The following is a 21,714-nucleotide window of genomic DNA, read 5'->3' as shown; positions in this document are numbered from 1 at the left end:
CAGATGTGTTTGTATATTGTCATTGACTAGGCAATGAACTCTTTGTCCCACAGCCAAGAGCCTACAGATCTCTAGGTCCAAAATGCCACCCAGTTCCTAGCCCCACAGCTGTCTCAGCTTCCTAGAGTGGCACTGCCAATGTTATTTGGGTTTCTCAGTTTCCCAATGGCTTTCTTACCCTCAGTTATTCTGCAAAGCAAGGGTTCTCTTTGCCAATTTACTTCCTCCTGGGCCTAGGATAATGCCACCGTTTTGTGCATCAGAGGGAAGATGAAGGAATATTACCTGTTGCTGTGGGCCAGAGGAAAGAAGGTAGGCATAAGAGAGAAGAATGGAATGAAGGGAAAGAAGGCAGGGAGGAAGCTGTTCTCTGGCACATGGGGACTGTCACAAGGTGGAGAGTGAAATGATGCTTTCAAGGCTGACTCTCCTCTGTTCTTTTAGACCACTTTGTCCGCTGGAATTGTGAACTCAGACACATTGGAACCTTAGTTCGTTCTGTAAAGGATTTCCCCAACCAACTGGAAAGGAGATGACGACTTCCTTATGAATATAATGTTTGCAGCCTGACATCTCATGAGCCCTCCTTGCCTATTCTAACTTGACAAAAATCATTTTCACATAATGATTTTATGTTATGGGAAGAACAGCCCCCAGCCCTGCCCTTGGTGTCAGCAGATGAGGCCTAGCGAGGACTGCTGCACCACTGCAGAACTCGATCAGGTTACCTAACTCCCTAAATTATTTCTAAGGCTACGCCCAACTATAAATAAGAATTGGATGATTCTTGACTTTAATACTAACCTCATTTTTATTAGTGAAGTAGTAATAAAAAAGGTTTAGGATTTGGGTCATCTAACAAATAAGACATCTCTTCTCACTCATACAATGGTCTTAGTTAATAACCTCTCTGAAACTTTTTAAGTACAAATGGAAATTGAAAATTATTTGGTCAACCTCACATTCTTCTTTGAGAACCAAGTGTGATCAAAGATTAAAAACTATGAAAAACAAACAAACAAAAAACCCTCTGCAAACTGTAAAAGGATACAGTTGGGCTAATATTAAATATTTGCAATATTAATAATGGCAACCCTTACTGGGCACTTTCTTTGCTTAGCCATTGTACTAAGGGTTTAATTCACATTATTTCATTTAAATCACAAACTTAAAAAATATCTGTATAATATCTAATTTTAGAGAGGATGAAACTGAAATACAGAGAAGTTAAGCATTTTCCCAAGACAGCAAGTGTTAGAGCCAGGATTCAGACCTAGATTTTTTAAGTAGCTAAAACTCTGAATCTGAGCCAAAGTGATCTAGAATGAGAGTCTGGCCCTACTAGGTTATGTTTTACTATTTAACCACTTCTGATCCCGGCCACTTCAATTTTCTTATAAATGATGTGCATGTGTGTGTGAAATCACTCAGTCATGCCCGACTCTGTGTGACTTGATGGACTGCAGCCTGCCAGGCCCCTCTGTCCATGGGATTCTCCAGGTAAGAATACTGGTGTAGGTTGCCGTGCCCTCCTCCAGGAGATCTTGCCGACCCAGGAATTGAACCCATGTCTCTTATACCTCCTGCAGTGGCAGGTGGGTTCTTTACCACTAGCACCCCCGGGGAGGCCCCTTATAAATAACATGGGATGTTAAAATCTGCCTTCCTTACCTTACAAAGTAGTAATGAGAAAAAAATCTAGTTTACACTGCTTTGAGAACTGAAATAAGATAGACAAAGATAAGGAAAATATAAGGCAGAAATAAGAGTGCAGTGGTCATTTCGGTGGTAGCAATAGTAAAAACATTAGTACCGTGTATTTTCTGGTTTCTATACAAAATAAAAACTACAATCTCTACTGTTTATAAGGATGTTCCTGCTAAATAAAAATATCTAAATGAAGCTTAAAAAAGTACAGTCTTTTCTACAATGCAGACATACAAAGGATTATAAGAGACTATTATGAACAAGTATATGGCAATAAAATGGATAACCTGGAAGAAATGGACAGATTCTTAGAAAAGTTCAATCTGAACCAGGAAGAAATAGAAATTATGAACAAATAGAAATTATGAACAATCCAATTACAAGCATTGAAATTGAAGCTGTGATCAAAATCTCCCCAAAAACAAAAGCCTAGGACCAGATGGCTTCACAGGAGAATTCTATCAAACATTTAGAGAAGAGCTAATGCCTATCCTCCTAAAACTCTTTCAAAAAATTGCAGAGGAAGGAACACTTCCAGACTCATTCTACAAGGCCACCGTCACCCTGATACCAAAACCAACCAACCAAAGACAACACAAAAATGAAAACTAAAGGACAATATCACCGATGAACATAGGTGCAAAAGTCCTCAACAAAATTTTAGCAAACAGAATTCAGCAACACATCAAAAAGCTCATACACCATCATCAAGTTGTATTTATTCCAGGAATGCAAGGATTCTTCAATATATGCAAATCAATCACTGTGATACACCATATCAACAAACTGAAAGATAAAACACATATGATCATCTCAATAGATGCAGAAAAAGCCTTTGACAAAATCCAGCACCCATTTATGATTAAAACTCTTCAAAAAGTGGGCATAGAAGGAACCTACCTCAACAGAGTAAAGGTCATATATGATAAGCCTACAGCAAACATTATTCTCAATTTTGAAAAACTGAAAGCATTCCAAGATCAGGAATAACACAAGGGTGTCCACTTTCACCACTATTATTCAACATAGTTCTGGAAGTCCTAGCTTCAGCAATCATAGAAGAAAAAGAAATAAAAGGAATCCAAATCAGAAAAGAAGTAAAGCTCTCCCTGTTTGCAGATGACATGATACTGTACATAGAAAACCCTAAAGATAGTATCAGAAAGTTACTAGAGCTAATCAGTGAATTTAGCAAAGTTGCATGATACAAAATCAATACACAAAAATCACTTGCATTTTTATATACCAACAATGAAAAATCAGAGCAATTAAGGAATCAATCCCATTCATCACTGCAACAAAAAGAACTAAATATCTAGGAATAAACTTATCTAAGGAGACATAAGAAATGTACACAGAAAATTATAAGACACTGATGAAAGAAATAAAAGATGATATAAACAGATGGAGAGATATTCCATGTTCCTGGATAGGAAGAATCAATATTGTGAAAATGACTATACTGCCAAATGCAACCTACAGATTCAATATGATCCCTATCAAATTACCAATGGCATTTTTCACAGAATTAGAACAAAAAATTTCACAATTCATATGGAAACATAAAAGACCCTGAATAGCCAAAGCAGTCTTGAGAAAGAAGAATGGAGCTGGAGGAATCAACCTTCCTGACTTCATATTATACTACAAAGCTACGGTCATCAAGACAGCATGGTGCTGGCACAAAAACAGAAATACAGACCAATGCAACAAGATAGAAAGCCCAGAAATAAACCCTTGCACCTATGGGTACCTTATTTTTAACAAAGGAGGCAATAATATACAGTGGGGCAAAGACAGCCTCTTCAATAAATGGTGCCAGGAAAACTGGACAGCTACGTGTAAAAGAATGAAATTAGAACACTTTCTAACACCATATACAAAGATAAACTGAAAATGGATTAAAGGCCTACATTTAAGACAACTCTTAGAGAAAAACATAGGCAGAACACTCGATGATGTAAATCAAAGCAAAATCCTCTATGACAAACCTCCTAGAGCAATGGGAATAAAAACAAAAGTAAACAAGTAGGACCTGATTAAACTTAAAAGCTTTTGCACAGCAAAGGAAACTATAAGCAAGGTGAAAAGACAACTCTCAGAATGGAAGGATATAATAGCAAATGAAACAACCGGCAAAGGATTAATTTTCAAAATATACAAGCAGCTCATACAAGTCAATGCCCAAAAAACAACCCAATCAAAAAGCTGGAAAAAGACCTGAAAGACATTTCTTCAAAGACATACAGATGGCTAACAAGCACATGAAAAGATGCTCAACATACGCAAATCAAAACACAATGAGATACCACCTCACATGGGTCAGAATGGCTCTCATCAAAAAGTCTATAAACAATAAGTGCTGGAGAGGGAGTAGAGAAAGGGATGCTCTTGCACTGTTGGTGGGAATGTAAATTGATACAGCCACTCTGGAAGATGGTATGGAGATTCCTTAAAAAACTAGGACTAAAAACACCATATTACCCAGTAATCCCACTCCTAGGCATATACCCTGAGGAAACCAAAATTGAAAAAGAAACATGTATCCCATTCTTAATTGCAACACTATTTACAATATCTAGAACATGGAAGCAACCTGGATGTACATCAATAGATGAATGGAGAAAGATGCAGTACATATACACAATGGAATATTACTCAGCCATTATGGAACGTGGTTGAGTCAGTTCTAGTGAGGTGGATGAACCTAGAACCTATTATACAGAGTGAAGTGTGTCAGAAAGAGAAAGATAAATACTGTATTCTAATGCACATATACAGAATCTAGAAAAATGGTACTGAAGAATTTATTTACAGGGGAGCAATGGAGAAACAGACATAGGGAATAGACTTATGGACACGGGGAGAGGGGAGGAGAGGGTGAGATGTATGGAAAGAGTAACATGGAAACTTACATTACCATACGCAAGATAGATTGCCACCGGGAATTTGCTGTATGTCTCAGGAAACTGAAACAGGGGTTCTGTATCAACCTAGAGGGGTGGATGGGAAGGGAGATGGGAGGGAGGTTCAAAAGGGAGGGGATATATGTATACCTATGGCTGATTCATGATGCGGTTTGACAAAAAACAATAAATTCTGTAAAGCAATTACCCTTTAATAAAAAAATTAAAAAAAAAAAGAGTGCAGTACAGTCTTTTCTACTATTAGTTCATTAAAGGTTTTCCGTGCTTGATGTGTGTGTGATTTTTTGTTGTTGCTTGGAGAAGAGTGCTATTATTAACCCTGAACAAATGTCTGCTTTTGTGTTCTGTAACAAAAAATGTTTGGGGCTCTATTTTTGCAGTTTACAGAGTAGGTGAGGAAAGTCGGCGTGGCAGAGGATGGGGTTTACTCCATTGTACCATAAGATATATCTGTGCTAATACCCCATTCTGATGAGTCAACACAAACATTTTACAATGAGCAATATTGAAACAAAGACCAGGCATCCTGCACCTGGCGTTAATTTTTCATAGACTCCAGATGCCTATGCACAGAAATCTCAAGACCAGCAGTCAAAGAAATGCAAACTGCATGCAAGAGGAAGATAACAAGATAGCAAGATTTTGTCTTTTGTTCAAAAACAAAAGTGACAGTTCCATTCCATTTTACCAGGAATCTGTAAACATTCATTCAGATCCAGGCTGTTGCAATTATCCAGGTCGCTTCAGCTAGTTTTGGTTTTTTCTTTTTTGGGTCCTCTTTAGGTTGAACATCTCTATAGATGAAGTGCCATCTTTATTCCTTTACTAATAGAAATTCCATTAATAGCCTTGTTCATCTTCTTCGGAAGAAAATAGACTAAAAACTGGGGTGTTACTAGACACAAGTGCAGAGCGAGGCTAAGAGGAATAAAATAGAAAACGAAATCCGACATGATTGAGAATGATGAGTCAAGTAGTATTTAGAATCCGGAAAGGACAAAACACACTTGGAACACCGTGAACCAGGACTGAAACTCATCACCGAACAAACCCTATTTAGAGCTGACCTAAGCTTACGATGGTTTAAATTCAACATCCGGGGCTGGAGGCAGCGTCTGTGAAAGCGATGGTGGGGCAGAACAGACAGGTTTCAAGGATGTTAGAGACAAGAAGGATTATTTCCTCATCGTCATCTCACTGCTGCCTAAGTTCTTACATTTTAAGTATTAATCAGTACATACAGAATTGTTTAGTAAACATCATATTTAAGGCAGTGTACTTAGGATGGTAATATGTAGGTAGAGGAAACACATGTGGTTTTTTGTTTTCTTTTTAAAAAAACTTTTATTGGCGTATAGTTGCTTTACAATATCATGTTAGCTTCTACTGGACCACAAAATGAATCAGCCATGGTAGTGGTGTAGTCGCCAAGTCATGTTTGACTCTTGTGACCTGTAGCCCACCAGGCTCTTCTGTCCATGGGATTTACCAGGTAAGAATATGAGAGTGGATTGCCGTTTCCTTCTTCAGGGGATCTTCCTGTATCTTCTAGACCCAGGAATTGAACCCAGTCTCCTGCATTGAAGGTGGATTCTTTACCGACTGAGCCACCAGGGAAGCCCTATATGTACACATATACCTTCTCCCTTTCAGATTTACCTCCCAAGGAAACACATGGTTTTGCTCTGCAAAGACTTTACTGTGTCATATGAAAACAAGAGAAATCTTTCGAATGCTTATAATATAAAACAGAGAAACATCACAAGAGATACAGGCAAAGAACCACAATGGGGGTGAAGGGGAAAGGCAGATGGAATTAGGGTTTGAAGGCCTGGTTTCTTTCATGGTCATAGCATCTATATGATTTTTAAACAAGGTACTGATCCTCTAAAATGGAGATATTAATATTAGGGCCACTTGATGTTGGTCTTATGATGATGAAACAAGAAAGTGTAGATTAAAGCAGTATGGATGTAGGTTTCTTACTCTTATTTTTCTTCAAGGAGTGTTAATCAGGGTTGAAATAATGAGGCAGAAGGTATATCATCTGGTTACACTGTGTGAGGCAAGTTCCATGGAAGGAAATGTGAGTTGTCTTAAAAGATGGAACTTCACTTTGTGGTTCCATAACTGTTCTGTTCTTCTTTTTCTGATTGACCTAGAGGATTCTTACCTTAAGTAAATGATCCATCTCTCATCTGTGTTGTTCCTAATATCTCTTCTGAACGCTCAAAGAGGAAGATGAGGACTTAAGGAAAACTGATGACTATGCCTCACTCCATACTATTCTTTCATGCCTCAGTGCCTTTGCACCTACTGTGGCAGCCTCACTCATTCCCTTCACCTGATACACCACTATTTTAAAGCCATCTCCAGACCTCTCTCCTCTTTTTATTCTTCCTTGGTCATCTTTCCTCTCCATTCAAGCAGATGGGGCACGTCCACCTTGCTGCATGCACTGTGGTTTGTCTATCCCTCGATTGCTGCTTTCAGCATGCTATGCTGAAGTGGTTTTGGATTCAGTGGTTTTCTCCTTCACTAGATGAACCTATAAAAAAATGGGCTCTGGGGCCAGATAACTAGTTTCAAGGCCTGGCCTTTCCATTTATTAGTTGTGTGATCATGAAGAAGTTACTTAACTTCTGTAAATTTTGTAAAGTGGAAATGATAGTGCGCACATCAGAGAGCTGTTGACAGAACTGGGTGAAATATACATGAAGGACTTAGAACAGTACGTGACACATGATAAGTGCTCAGCATATACTATCACTTTTATACTAAAGTACCAAGTCTGGGATGTGTCAGACAGACTTGCTAAAGAAATTAATTATTTGCTAAAGAAATTAATATGCATTTTAAGACTACAAAATATTTGGCAAAGAATAATTTGTTTAGTTTGCAGTGGCTTTGCAAAATATAATTGCTATACTATTTTGATAATAGATGTATATTACATATATCTGTGTATGCACATGTGCAATATTAAATTACAATTGTGACAAATACCGTGAACAACTCTTACAGGATAGTATTCAAGTGTGTGGTACAGATATATATGTAATTGTTCATTTAATGTTTGTCTCATCCACTTGAATCTAAATGCCCTCAAGGTAGGGTTTGAACTTGTGCTGTTTATTGCTACCTTCCCTGGCATATTACATAATTTCTGATACATAAAATGTATCTGGTAAATACTGGTTGAATGACAGATCAGATGGAAAATGGACCATCTTTACACAATTAGTAAATATCTTTACGATTCCTTTCTACTTAGAATGCCCTCTTCCATCATTATCAAATTCTGTTTGATCTTCATAACCCAACTGAGATCTATGAAGCTTGGCACCCCTTAATTCTTAGAGCAATTCATGGGTACTTAAGGCACTCAACAAGGTCCATTTGAAAATTCCTGGTGGGCAGAATTCCATATAAGTATCATCAGGGGTTCTGTTGATTTAATCATTTTAGCATTTCAACCAGTGCTTGGCAAGCTGCATGACCTTCACATTAGACCAAAACCAAACATGATGGCTAGCAGCACAAGGAACGCCGATTTTGTACATTTCAGCAAAAGACAGTCAGCTTTTCAGCTAAAGTTCCAGTTGGGCAAGGGGTAGGGCAGTGTCTCTGCCAAAGTGATGTTGAGACAAGTTGGAGTGCACTTTCCGGTCTTTATCCTGTGTTTCCTGTCTCCAACGTGTATTTTAGGCTGCACATGGAAGTTCTCTCAGGAAGATTATTGTATCTTGAGATTTTATGTAAGGTTTATTATTAGTACCCAACTGCACTGGCTGAAAAACTGCTTGTGATCTATGGCTTATTGTGAGTGTGAGAGATGATCCAGACGAGCCAGGTGGCCCCGTATTCTAATGCAGTGTTAGTAATCCACATTTACAGGAGATGCACAGACAGCTTGTGAAGATTTCAGGTCAGTGTTTCTAAGATCAGCTACATCCAAGTATGTCTACACTTCCTAAATATCATTCATCTCTTAGTGTTTTATTTTAAAAGGCAACAAATCTATTTTAAAGAAGATAATTATGTCAATATAGTTTTTAATTCACTTAATATGCTTAATGCATCATTGTGAAGATGTGTAGTTCAAGAATATATCTGGATATCCTAAAAAATGAAGGGTATTATTAGCCAAGAATGTCACATACTCAGTTATGTATATGTGTGTAAATGTGTGTGTGTGTATGAAATACGTATCACTGGGTTTAAAAAGTACATAAAACATGGAATAAATGAAGCTCTTTCCTGGGATCTAAATTATATATTCTAAAACTAAATAAATTGAGGTTCAGTTTAAACAGAATTATTTTCAACTGGTAGTAATATTTTAATGATGGCTATGATTTCTAAAAATAGTCCTCATAAAATTATGATGACATAATGATACATTTAATGCAAGACTTGGAGGCAATCTGAGAAGAGTTGAGAGACTGGCAAATTCCTAATATCTTTGGGAAAAGATTTAGAAGAGTCAAAATGAAGAAAATATGAATAAAACTTGAATATGTCTACATAAATGCCTGCAATATGGGGACCCAGACACGGGAATGGAAGAAGAGTAGCCCATGGACTACAGTAACTGAAACCAAGTCTGGAAGAAGAGTAGCCCATGGACTACAGTAACTGAAACCAAGTCTATTTTTCCCCAGAAAGGTCTGTCTTCGGCACTAACACATTACCACTCCCACCATCGCAGCCACTGCGGTGCTTTAGTCAAGGTTTATTGTTATCTCCGGATGGATTTGAATAGAAATAATTTTATGAAGTCAGTATAGACAAAGCCCTTGATGAAAACTGCCGTGTAGTAACTAGAAATGATGGAATTGGAGACACTCAGTTGATTTCACTCATTCCACCCATGCTCACCAAGCACTCCGTTGTGCTAGGCACTATGGTAGGCCCTAGGAATAGATACAGCCTATATTCAAGGAGTTTGATACATGAAAACAAAACAAAAAACCAACAAATATCGCTTCCTTTTTCGAACATATTTTTCTTTTCTCCTTAACTCCAAGAAGTTGCAATATAATTAGAGAGACAGAAAAGAAAATACGATTAAATAATTTGGGTGACAGATCGGAGGTGCCTGAGATCTCAAGGAATTGAGATAGGAGAAAACAGCTCTGTCTAGCCAGAGAAAGCTCTACAAAGGAGGAGACACTTGAGCTTCACCAGGGGTATCATAACCTTCATGATAAAACAAAGGAAGAAGAGTTTAATAAAGATAGGAGAAGCAAACTTTACACAGCAGATTCCAGTTCAAAGTAGAATAATTATAACTTAATCTGATTTAGAAAGCTTCCCACCAAGAATGGCTTAAACCCTTGCAAAAACTATATTTTATGTCCTCGACAATTAAGATAAACTTACAGAGATCCAACCAGAAAATAGTATTCAATGAGAAGAACTTTAAATCTTTAAAACAGGTGATTCCTCAGTTACCGAGAAAAACATAATGAAATCTAACTTGAGTCAGTTGAAAACAACTCGTATTTCAAAGAAGACCAACTCTATGTCATAAATAATGTTTTTCTTAAAGAATTCCAAATAACTGCGGGTCTTAATTTTAAAGAGTGTTCTCTTATTTTTAATAGATTATCTCAATCCTTCAAAAAAAGAGCTACTTAAAGAATCACGTATTTTTATATTCTTCTTGCAGGTCCCATTCACCCCACCTCAGCCTATCAAATGTAGCCAGCCTGTTCTTCTGGTTTGATCTTTATAAGCACAAACATTATATCCGCAGTGGAAAACACAATGACACTGGCTCACTTATTTAATTCACCTTATGTATCTATGCACTTCCAAAATACACATTTCTAAGCCATTTTTACAAATCTCTAAGTAGAGCATCACTACTTTTCTAAAGGAACAAACACACTTTTCAGGGAGAGGCTTTATGGTAGATTTTACTTGGCTAAGCAAAGAATCAGAATATAAAACTAACTTCTGGCTTCCTGATCTAAGTATCAAACCCACTGCAAAAAGGTATTCAAGCCACTCTAAGTGCTTTTGGGGGAACCAGCCAGGAAATACACACTGTAGACTGTTTCAAACGTTAATATGAAGAATATCAATCTTGCGCCCTTTCTCTACTACTTGTTACTTTTAGAAACTACCATCTTCAGTAGGGTAAGTTTCCCTGGACCACTGTCTATTCTTTCTCACCGATCAATATTTAACCCTTTAATAATTCAGATTTCACATAGAGCAAAAGAAGACATATTTTTATCAAACAAGAACTACAGAGAAGATACCATATCTTTAAATGCATAGAATATATGCATTTTACCTATAGCTATAAAGGAAGAAATAGCAGGAAAGTGAAAGAGTCTCTAGGAAAATAAAAGGAAATGCCCCTTACCGGAATAAATGCATGTTGCATAGCTTGCTCACATTGTTTTAAAGAAGCAATAGTATCCCACAGAAGCTGATAATTTTCAGCCCGAGAAGCACTTGGCCGCTGCATGGCGAAAGCTAGTAACACTCAAACTGAGCTCAAAGAACCCAGTTGAAGAAGGAAGGAAAAAAAAAAAAAAAAAACCCTGCAGATCTGTTACATAAACTTCTTAATTAGATCTGCTACACAAACTGCTATCTTAAGACTTAAAAAAAAAAGTTAATCAGAACATTTCTTTTGGGGGATAACTGGGCATGACTTGAACAGAGACAGATGTTTTCATTGGGAAGGATTTTCGTTCCCACACTTGTGAAAAGCAATCCCATCAGTGTTGCCCTGTCTTTACACGGATCTGGCGAAACTGCACATACCATAAGTGTGTGGGGGGAAAGAAGTAGGAGGGAGAGAAATGTAAAAAAAAATATTTCCACCAGAAGACTTGGGTGGCAGGCCCCGGAGGTAGAATTTGAATAGCTTGTGAAAAGTAGTAAAATTGAAGGGAGTGGGTTACACACACACACACACACACACACAGAAAGGCAGGTGTCTACACTTGTCTGCTCTGTGTGAAATACGTGCCTTCTCACAGTGTCATTTAATATGTCCAATTTTTCTCTCAGTTTAGCTATGATCTAGATGTGATATATGTTTCATCTATAGGGTATCACTGCCTTTATTAACTGCAGTTATTTATCTAGGGTTATTTCTAAAAACTAGCTAGAAAATCTTTGAGTACAACAGGAGTCAATAATTTATCTTAAAATCCAAGAGTAATTAGAAGACCTTTCTGTTGTTTCGTATGTTAGGTAAAGGCACATTTAGTTCTTCTTCTAGGCAGAATTTACATAAACAATGCCAGGAAAAGTGAACCTTAAAATATTCCAGGGACCTGAGAGTGGGCTACACATCACTGGAATATGTTAATTCAAAATAAGTCGCTTGCACACTTTAGCAAAAAGGTATGTAGGCAGGCTCAATCATTCAGTGTCCAACTTTTTGCAACACCCTCCCTCCCTGGACTATAGCCCCCCAGGATCCTCTCTCCACGGGATTTTCCAGGCAAGAATACTGGAGTGGGTAGCCATTCTTTTCTCCAGGGGATCTTCCTGACCCAGGGATTGAATCCACTTCTTCTACATTGGCAGGCAGGTTCTTTACCACTGAGCCACCTGGAAAGCCCAGCAAAAGGTGTAAGTTGAACCTAAGTAAAAATTGAACAACAGCATATAGCAACAGATTTGGAATGTTCCTTCCCTTAAGACAGAAGCCCACAAGGTAAGGTGTGGCTCCACTAGCCCTTAGGCTGTGGGATCATTGAGGCAAGGGATAATGCACCTTGTAAGGTACTAAGCACTTTGAAGTTCCAAAGGAATTTATGTTCTCAGGACTAATTACGCAGCCAACAATGGGGATATCTGTTCATGTCTTTTTAGGAGTAAGGGGTAAGCTGAGGGCAATACATAGCATGATGAGTAACTTGTGCTTTTAATTGACCTAGAAAATCCAAGGAGTGTAAAACAAGGTACAATTTGTAGAAAACAGTGTGATAACATTAATGAAGGATTCTTTGCTGTATTATTTTTAGAAGAGCTGCATGATTTGGGTTACCTAGATTTTCTGCATTTGTACCCTGGTGATGGTGGGTGAGTTCATACTAATGACCTTGCTGTGCGAGAGTCTCAAAGGCAAAGTTTGCCTCTTATTTCATTTATTTTTCAATTCTGAACTGAAGGAATTGCAGGTAGAACTGATCTTTCAAAATTTCTACCTGGGCTAATTTGCAAGGAGGCTGCTTTTCCTTAATATTTTGTGAGTACACACCATAAGGCTCCTGCCATTAGATAATTTGTTTTTCGGTATCAATTCAAGCAGCCTTCTCTTTCCCCCATTCATGGTGTTCTTCTGTTCAGCTCACACCCACGGGCCCTCCTCTGCCTTCACTCTGCTGCCCCTATACTCTCCCATCTGCCCCAGCCACATGCTTCTTCCTCGTGCACTGTTGACCAGCCAGCCCGCAACTCCCAGAAAGTGTTCTGTCACTAGCAGGTATTTGTATTTCTGATCAAACAACAGGAAAATAAAAGTTGTTTTCTAAGTTACCCTCCAAAATATGCTATCTGAAAACCTTGAACAAATATTCATCATTACTCCAGACCTCAGTCTCTGGGTCTTCTGTCCTGCCTTGGACTTCTACCTATTGCTCATCAGATTCCTTCTTGTGTTTTTCATTTAAGCAGCATTGTTTAAAAGATGCTTCTTTCCTTACTCTTTGGCCAAAAGGTACAGAATCCACAGTCTGCATGTAGAAACTCTACATGAAAAACACTCTTGGAATCATGCATTCATTCATTTATTGATCCAAGAAGCATATCAAGCATCTCCAATGTGCTACATTTTTTCACTGTATTTTGGGCAAATGGATATATCAGATGTTGATTTTTGTTTTTAAGGAGCTTAGAGTTTAACTGAAAGGATGATACATGGGCACAAATAACAAAAAAAGACCAGTTAAAAAAGGGTAGGTGTCATAAAAGAGCTGGTGTAAACTATTTATAAAACAATGGAAAAGAAAAATTACATCAACTAGGAAAATTAGGGCAGCTTCATAGATTTAGCACTTGGCTAGAGACTGAAGTTACGGTATAATTAGGACTTGCAGAGATAGGTAGGGGGCATTTCTGAAGAAGAGCTAGAATAAAGGGTCAGAGTGGGAAAGATCATTACTAGTTGTTTCCGGGAAAAAAAGAAAAAACATGAACCCAAGGCTCAGATGGTAAAGAATCCACTTGCAGTGCAAGAGACCTGGCTTGGATCCCCGAGTCAGGAAGATCCCTTGGAAAAGGGCATGGCAACCCACCCAAGTATTCTTGCCTGGAGAATTCCATGGACAGAGGAGCATGGTAGGCTATAGTGCATGGGGTCACAAAAAGTCAGACACGCCTGAGCAACTAACACTTTGGCTTTTTCATGATTGTTACTGGAGTCAAGTAACAATTATTGAATACAACTGTTATTCTTGAATAAAATGTCAGTAGCTTCCTGTTCCTAATGGCAATCAATCTTAGCTTTAACCAATTTTTAGAGCATCAGTGTACATAAATTCAGTGAAACCAAATCTCACAAGAGAGTAAATGTCATATATTTATTCCCTACTCTTTAAAATAGGAATATTGATATACTTTGGAGGGTTTAGGGGCTCAATCATTTCAGTCATATTGCTTTTTTGTTTATTCAGTACATATATCATGTTTTTACTCATACCTAATCACTTCTGTAAGTCTAAAGTCTATTACCTTCGATATTCAAGTGGAGTCCACCATGAGTCTTAACCTGATCTAATGTTTGATGTAATTCAGTTTGGGTCAGTTTAACAAACATTTATTGAGCTCTACTATGTGCTAAGTAAGCACTAAGATAAAAAGATAAATATTATATAATGTCAATTCTCTACTTATTTCTAACTGCCCCTCAGTATGCACTTACCTCTGCCCACAAAGTAGAATGTTATACATATTTTCTTCTTCTGAGCACAATGCCTGATATGTAATGGCTACTATTTCTGTTAAATCCTCAGTCACTAGGCCATATGTCCATAATATTGAAATACCTCTGAATTAGATTAAAGGACTTAGAATGTTAAAAGTACTTTTTATTTGGTAGTACTGCCATGCTCAAACAGGTCTGTATTTGAAAGCTTTCTGCTGGGACTGGTTTAAATATAACTTTGTGACAACAGAAATGGAGCAATGATTTACATTCCTATCTGAAAAACCAAAAAAAACTGAAAATAAAACATATGAAACAATGAGTCAAATATGGACAGAGAAGAAAAATCAGTGAACTCTGGGAGACAGGAAACAAACGAGATAAGTCCTGTGACTGCCCCATTTACCACCTTGAATGTCTAGGCCACATCACAGAAGAAGGGGATCCAGGTGGAACCCAGTGAACCTGCTGAATTGAGGATACAGAAATGGTTTTCTGGAGAAAACAAGGCAATAGGGGAAATAGAGAAATTCATAATTGTAATTGGAGTTTTCAATATACTACTCTGAATAGTTAATATACTAAGCAGTTACAGTCTATAAGGATATGTAAAACCTTTATGAAACCATCCATCAATTTAGGCTAATATACCTTTAAAAAATGTGGACTTCCCTGGTGGCTCAGCAGTTAAAAAATCCACCTGCAGAAACTGTGGGTTCAATCCTTGGGTCAGGAAGATTCCCTGGAAGAGGGCATGGCAACCCACTATAGCAGTCTTACCTGGAGAGTCCTATGGACAGAGGAGCCTGGAGGGCTACAGTCTATAGGGTCGCAAAGAGTCAGACATGACTGAAGTGACTGAGTATGCACCTTTAAAAAAACATTCCACCCTACAACAACAATCTTCGCAAGTGCTCATGGAACATTTACCAAGATAGAGCATATTATGAGCCATAGATCAAATTATAATAAATTTAAAAGAATTCAGCCAAAGAAAATATATTCTCTCACCATAGTAAAATTAAGTTGTATCCACAACAGAACAATCTCTGAAAATTCCCAAAATATTTGACAAGCAAATAACACACTTAAATTACCTACTGGCCAAAGAAGAAATCAAAAGGAAGTGAGAATGCATTTTGAACTGAATGAAATAAAACCACAATGTATCAACATCTGTTGGATGCCCTTAAAGCAATACTTAAGGAAAGAAGAACTATACACAAAAAAGATCTTCATGACCCAGATAACCAAGATAGTGTGATCACTTACCTAGAGCCAGATATCCTGGAACGAGAAGTCAAGTGGGCATTAGGAAGCATCACTATGAACAAAGCTAGTGGAGGTGATAGAATTCCAGCTGAGCTATTTCAAATTCTAAAAGATGATGCTGTGAAAGTGCTGCATTCAATACGCAAGCACATTTGGAAACTCATCAGTGGCCACAGGGCTGGAAAAGGTCAGTTTTCATTCCAATCCCAAAGAAAGGCAGTGCCAAAGAATGTTCAAACTACCGCACAATTGCACTCATCTCACACGCTGGCAAAATAATGCTCAAAATTCTCCAAGCCAGCCTTCAACAGTATGTGAACTGTGAACTTCCAGATGTTTAAGCTGGATTTAGAAAAGGCAGAGGAAACAGAGATCAAATTGCCAACATCCACTGGATCATCAAAAAAGCAAGAGAGTTCCAGAAAAACATCTACTTCTGCTTTATTGATTATGCCAAAGCCTTTGACTGTTTGGATCACAACAAACTGTGGAAAATTCTTCAAGAGATGGGCATACCAGACCACCTGACCTGCCTCCTGAGAAATCTGTACACAGGTCAAGAAGCAACAGTTAGAACTGGACATGGAACAACAGACTGGTTCCAAATCGGGAAAGGAGTACTCAAGGCTGTATGCTGTCACCCTGCTTATTTAATTTATATGCAGAGTACATCATGAGAAACGCTGGGCTGGATGAAGCACAAGCTGGAATCAAGATTGCCGGGAGAAATATCAATAACCTCAGATACGCAGATGACACCACCCTTCTGGCAGAAAGCAAAGAGGGACTAAAGAGCCTCTTGAACGTGAAAGAGGAGAGTGAAAAAGTAGGCTTAAAACTCAACATTCAGAAAACTAAGATCATGGCATCTGGTGCCATCACTTCATGGCAAATAGATGGGGAAACAATGGAAACAGTGACAGACTTTATTTTGAGGGCTCCAAAATCACTGTAGATAGTGACTGTAGCCATAAAATTAAAAGACACTTGTTCCTTGGAAAAAAAGCTATGACCAACCTAGACAGCATATTAAAAAGCAGAGACATTATTCTGCCAACAAAGGTCCATTTAGTCAAAGCTATGGTTTTTCCAGTAGTCATGTGTGGATTGAGAGTTGTACTACCAAGAAAGCTGGGCATCAAAGAATTGATGCTCTTGAACTGTGGTGTTGGAGAAGACTCTGGAGCCTCCCTTGGACTGCGAGGAGATCCAACCAGTCAATCCTAAAGAAAATCAGTCCTGAATATTGATTGGAAGGACTGATGTTGAAGCTGAAACTCCAATACTTTGGCCAGTTGATGCAAAGAACTGACTCATTGGAAAAGGCACTGATGCTGGGAAAGATTGAAGCCAGGAAGAGAAGGGGATGATAGAGGATGAGATGGCTGGATGGCATCACTGACTCAGTGGACAAGAGTTTGAGCAAGCTCTCGGAGTTGATGATGGACAGGGAAGACTGGCGTGCTGCAGTACATGGGGTGGCAAATAGTCTGACATGACTGAGTTACTGAACTGAACTGACTGAAGGAAATAATAGATTTTCTGTGGTGGCTTAGATAGTAAAGTATCTGCTTGCAATGCAAGAGACCTGAGTTTGATCCCTGGGTCAGGAAGATCCCCAGGAGAAGGGGATGGCTACCACTCCAGTATTTTGGCCTAGAGAATCCCATGGACAGAGGTGCCTGGCGTGCTAATAGACAGGGTCACGAAGAATCATACATGACTGAGCAACTAATGCTATACATCACTAAACACTTTTATTTGAAAAGAAAGAAGGTTTTAATGATCTCAGCTTCAGTTCAGTAGCTCATTCATGTCTGACTCTTCGTGACCCCATGAATTGCAGCATGCCAGGCCTCCCTGTCCATCACTAACGCTTGGAGTTCACCCAAACTCATGTGCATCGAGTCGGTGATGCCATCCAGCCATCTCATCCTCTGTTGATCTCATCTTACACCTTATTAAAATAGAAAAAAGTCTAGCAAATTGAAGCCAAATAAAACAGAAGAAAATGGGAAAATAGAAAAAAATAAAGCTAACAGCTACTTCTTGAGAGTATCAATACAATTGATAACCTGTTAGCAAGACTAATGAAAGAGAGAAAAATTTTCAAGATTAGAAATGAGTGTAGCATTACTATAGATCCTATAGCCATGGAAGGTCTAATAAGGAAATCTTGGAAACAACTTTATATCAATATAGTTGACCCCTTATATGGAACAAATTCCTTGAGAGTTTTAAGCTACTAAAGCTCACTCAAGAAAAATAAGCAATCTAAATAGCCGTGCCATATTCCTAATAAAGGTTTTATTTTTTAACTAAAATCTTAACCTCCAGGAAACTCTAGGGCCAGATGGCTTCTGATGAATTCCATTTAAGAAAAAAAATTAATTCTACACAAATTCTTTCAGAGAACTGAAGAGGAAAAAAAAAAACTTTACAAGTTGCTCTTTTTTTTTTTTTTTTTTTGAGGCCATCAATAGCTTGGTACCAAACTCTTAGTACTTAAAAACTCAAGATAGAATATAGAACTACATATAAAGCCTAAGTGGAACTTCTAAAACACAGAATATCTTTGTGATCTAAAGGTTAGATACAATACCAAAAGCACAACCATAAGAGAAAAATAATTGATAAATTGGACACTGACAGATGGAAGTTTTCTGTTCCATGAAACATTGTTAGGAGAATGAAAAGACAAGCCAGAAAATGTGAGCAAACTTACAAACTATATATTTAATATAGGATTTGTTTCTAAAATATATGAGGAACTCTCAAAGCTAATAATAAGAGAGTCAAAAATGAGCAAAGCATTTTAATAGACACCATAAATGAAGATATGTGTCTCAAATGAGCATGTGAAAGGGTATCAACATTATGATTAAAGAAATAAAAATTAAAGTACTACCACACTCCAATTAGAAGGGATAATACTAAAAAAAAAAAAAAAACTGATTCATTAAGATGTATAATATTGGACTTCTCATACACTGCTGGTGGGAATATAAATACTAAAGTCCCTTTGGAAAGAGTTCACGGGTTCTTAAAAAGTTAAACATGCACCTTCTAAGATTTAACCATTCTACTGCTCCTAGGTATTTATCCAAGAGAAATGAAAGTATATGTTGATTTGAAGGCTTGTATAAGAACATTTATAGCAGCCTTATTTGTAATAGTAAAAACCTGGAACCAAGTGAGTGGGTAAGTAAATTGTGATATATCCAAACAACGGAACGATATTCATCACCAAAACGGAATGAACTATTGATACCCACAGCACATGGGTGAATCTCAAAATAGTCATGTTGAATGAAAGAAGCAGAAAGGACATATACCACATCGTCCCATTTATACAGACTGTGGAAAGTGTCAGCTAACCTAAGGCATGGCAAGGAGACACTGCTGATGGGGAGGTACGATGGGCAGAGGGAGGGAGTGGGCTGGAGGCATTACAAAGAGGTGTGAAGAAACGTCTGAGGGTGAAGGATATGTTCATTATCGTAAGTGGATAGTTTCATGTGTCAAAACATCAATTTGTAGATCTTAAATATGCACAGTTCATTGAATATCAATTAGACATCATTGGAGCTATTTTGAAAATTTCCTTAAAAAGTTCCTAGAAAAATAATCAGAAAGTCTCACTCTCCTGGGCTTTATCCAAAGTAATGATTTCTGTTAGCATTTAATGTTATAATCTGATAGGTTGATCCATTTCCCTAGGGTGGGGAGGTGGTTAGAAAGCACTGACTTTCTCGCAGGAAGGAAAGCAAAGAATATGAAAAAGTTCAACCAGAGGAAAGGGCTGAGATATCATATCCAGGAGCTTTACTTTTAGCTATGATTCTTGCCCTGATTAGCAGCAAGAACTTGGTTCTGTCATTTTGCTTTGACAAGCTCCAATTACTCATCTAAAAATACAGAAGTTAGACTCAACCATCCCTCAAATGTCCTTCAGAGGCTCTAATTCAGTGATCTATGGATAGACTTTAATCCTCAATAATCTCCTTTTTTCTCTCAACTAAGAATTTACAAGTATGGCCTTAAACTAAAAATATCCCAAGTAATTTTGAAATGTGCATTATCGCCCTTGCTGATAATCTTTTTAGAAAGAGAGTAAACTCTTGAGGGTGGGCTCCTTTATCTTAAAATTTCTGGTCTTTTCTTCTCACAATATTTCAAGTTCAGAGCCTACATTGTAATAATGATACTGTGATTGCTATTAAAATTATAAGGATAGAAAACTACTATTATACTTCTTAGAAAACTACTTTCTCATGCAGCAGCCATCTTATTTCCATGAAGATATTATTTTCAATTTACAGATACAGAAATAGGACCACAGAAGTTAACATTAACTTGCTTCACCACATACCAACCACATGACCTTGGACAAGATCCTTAGTTTCTCTTTGCTTCTGTTGCTTCTCTGTAAATTTGAGATTATAACAGTACTTGCCTCATAGGATTGTTGAGGATTAAATGAGTTAATATTTGTAAAACTTTAGATTGGAGACTAGCACAGTTATTACTATTATTCTTTGAGAAACTAATTTCATTTTAATGTATTAATATAATAAGTAAGAATTAATTAAGTATGGACAGAGAAGTCTGGCGGCTTACAGTCCACGGGGTTGCAAAGAGTTGGACAGACTGAGTGACTAACACTAACTAGCCAACATAATAAAGAAGCAAGATCTAAGATAAATTCATATCTTTTGGTTCTCTGTTCAACATGCATTTGACCAGAATCAGTAAATATTTATGTACTTTCAGACTTGTCTTTCCTGATTACCATCACACCTCAGTCTAAGTGGATATCCTCCTAGTGTTCATTCTCCCTATCTTAATTTGGAATATATTTATTTATTATTTTTTAATTTCTAGTTTCCCCAGCTAAACTGTAGGATCAGAAAAGAGAAGCCAATGGATAGTCAGTGCCTGCCCAGTGTCTGGAACCACACAGAGTCTTTCAGTGTTCATTTGATACTATTTTTATTACTAGGGCCTAAAATAGATAAAAGTATATGAAAACTTCAGAAACATATGTTAGTATATTTATCCAGATCTTCAGTGTTTCCAAAGATCTCTGGTGAGTTTGGCCATGGCTCTTATCAAAAGCTCGTATCTGACTGACTTCAGTTCTCCTCTTTAAGGAAAAGTAACAATTTTTTTTGATGGGGTAAGAGTCCTATGACTTTAACAAAATAAGAGAGAACATGAATTTATACTGTATGTGACAGTATTCCAGAGGGAATGATACGACCTGTGGGATACCAAAATTCATAGAGAATTGTGCTATATATCTGATCAGTCAATATATTTCTTATATGCTTAAGAAATGCAAGCGATTGTGATAAAGTGCTACTCGATACACCGAGCAGTCTTCGGAATCACAGTAGTAGTACTGTTAGTCACTCTATCGTGTCCGACTCTCTGCGACCCCATGGACTGTACCCGCCAGGTTCCTCTGTTCTTGGGATTCTCCAGGCAAGAATACTGGAGTGAGTTGCCATTCCTTTCTCCAGGGGATCTTCCCGACCAGGGGATTGAACCTGGGTCTCCATCATCGCAGGCAGATTCTTTACCATCTGAGCTACACGGGCAGCTCTTGGAATCACAAGCCCAGATCTATAAGGGGCAGAAAGCAGAGGATCCCAGAGAAACGGACTGAAGCGGGCAGGACACCATGTCTTGTCTGAACATAGTTCTACCAGATGCTAGGTCACAGCATGTAAACCTCAGGTCAGAGTTAAAGCTCGGGCTAACCTGGAAAGAAATATGGGGCAGGTCAAATCTGTCTTCCTCATCTTTGTCCACTTCAAGAGCCCTCAGTCCTTCTCTGGACTCTCCCGACAGAAGGAAAGCTATACAAACTCATTCATAGGACATTAAGACTTCATTGTAACC

General features: G+C 37.9%; 1 protein-coding gene across 14 annotated transcripts in view; it reads right to left on the bottom strand.

The window, feature by feature from the left end:
* DLG2 (discs large MAGUK scaffold protein 2) overlaps positions 1-21,714 on the bottom strand; it is a 2,332,068-nt gene that overhangs the window by 897,613 nt on the left and 1,412,741 nt on the right. For 2 of the 14 annotated variants that reach the window (XM_070783346.1, XM_070783348.1), the window contains exon 1: positions 11,014-11,133. The exons of the other annotated variants lie outside the window; for them this stretch is intronic. In XM_070783346.1, the coding sequence (XP_070639447.1) occupies positions 11,014-11,118 (105 nt within the window). In that variant the 5' untranslated portion in view covers positions 11,119-11,133. Of the gene's footprint in view, positions 1-11,013; positions 11,134-21,714 lie in introns of those variants that run through there. 14 annotated transcript variants of the gene reach the window in all.

This window comes from Bos indicus, chromosome 29 (genome assembly GCF_029378745.1).
Source record: "Bos indicus isolate NIAB-ARS_2022 breed Sahiwal x Tharparkar chromosome 29, NIAB-ARS_B.indTharparkar_mat_pri_1.0, whole genome shotgun sequence".
NCBI lineage: Eukaryota > Metazoa > Chordata > Mammalia > Artiodactyla > Bovidae > Bos > Bos indicus.
The sequence above is the reverse complement of the archived record's forward strand: the minus strand, read 5'-3'. Positions and strand labels throughout refer to the sequence as shown.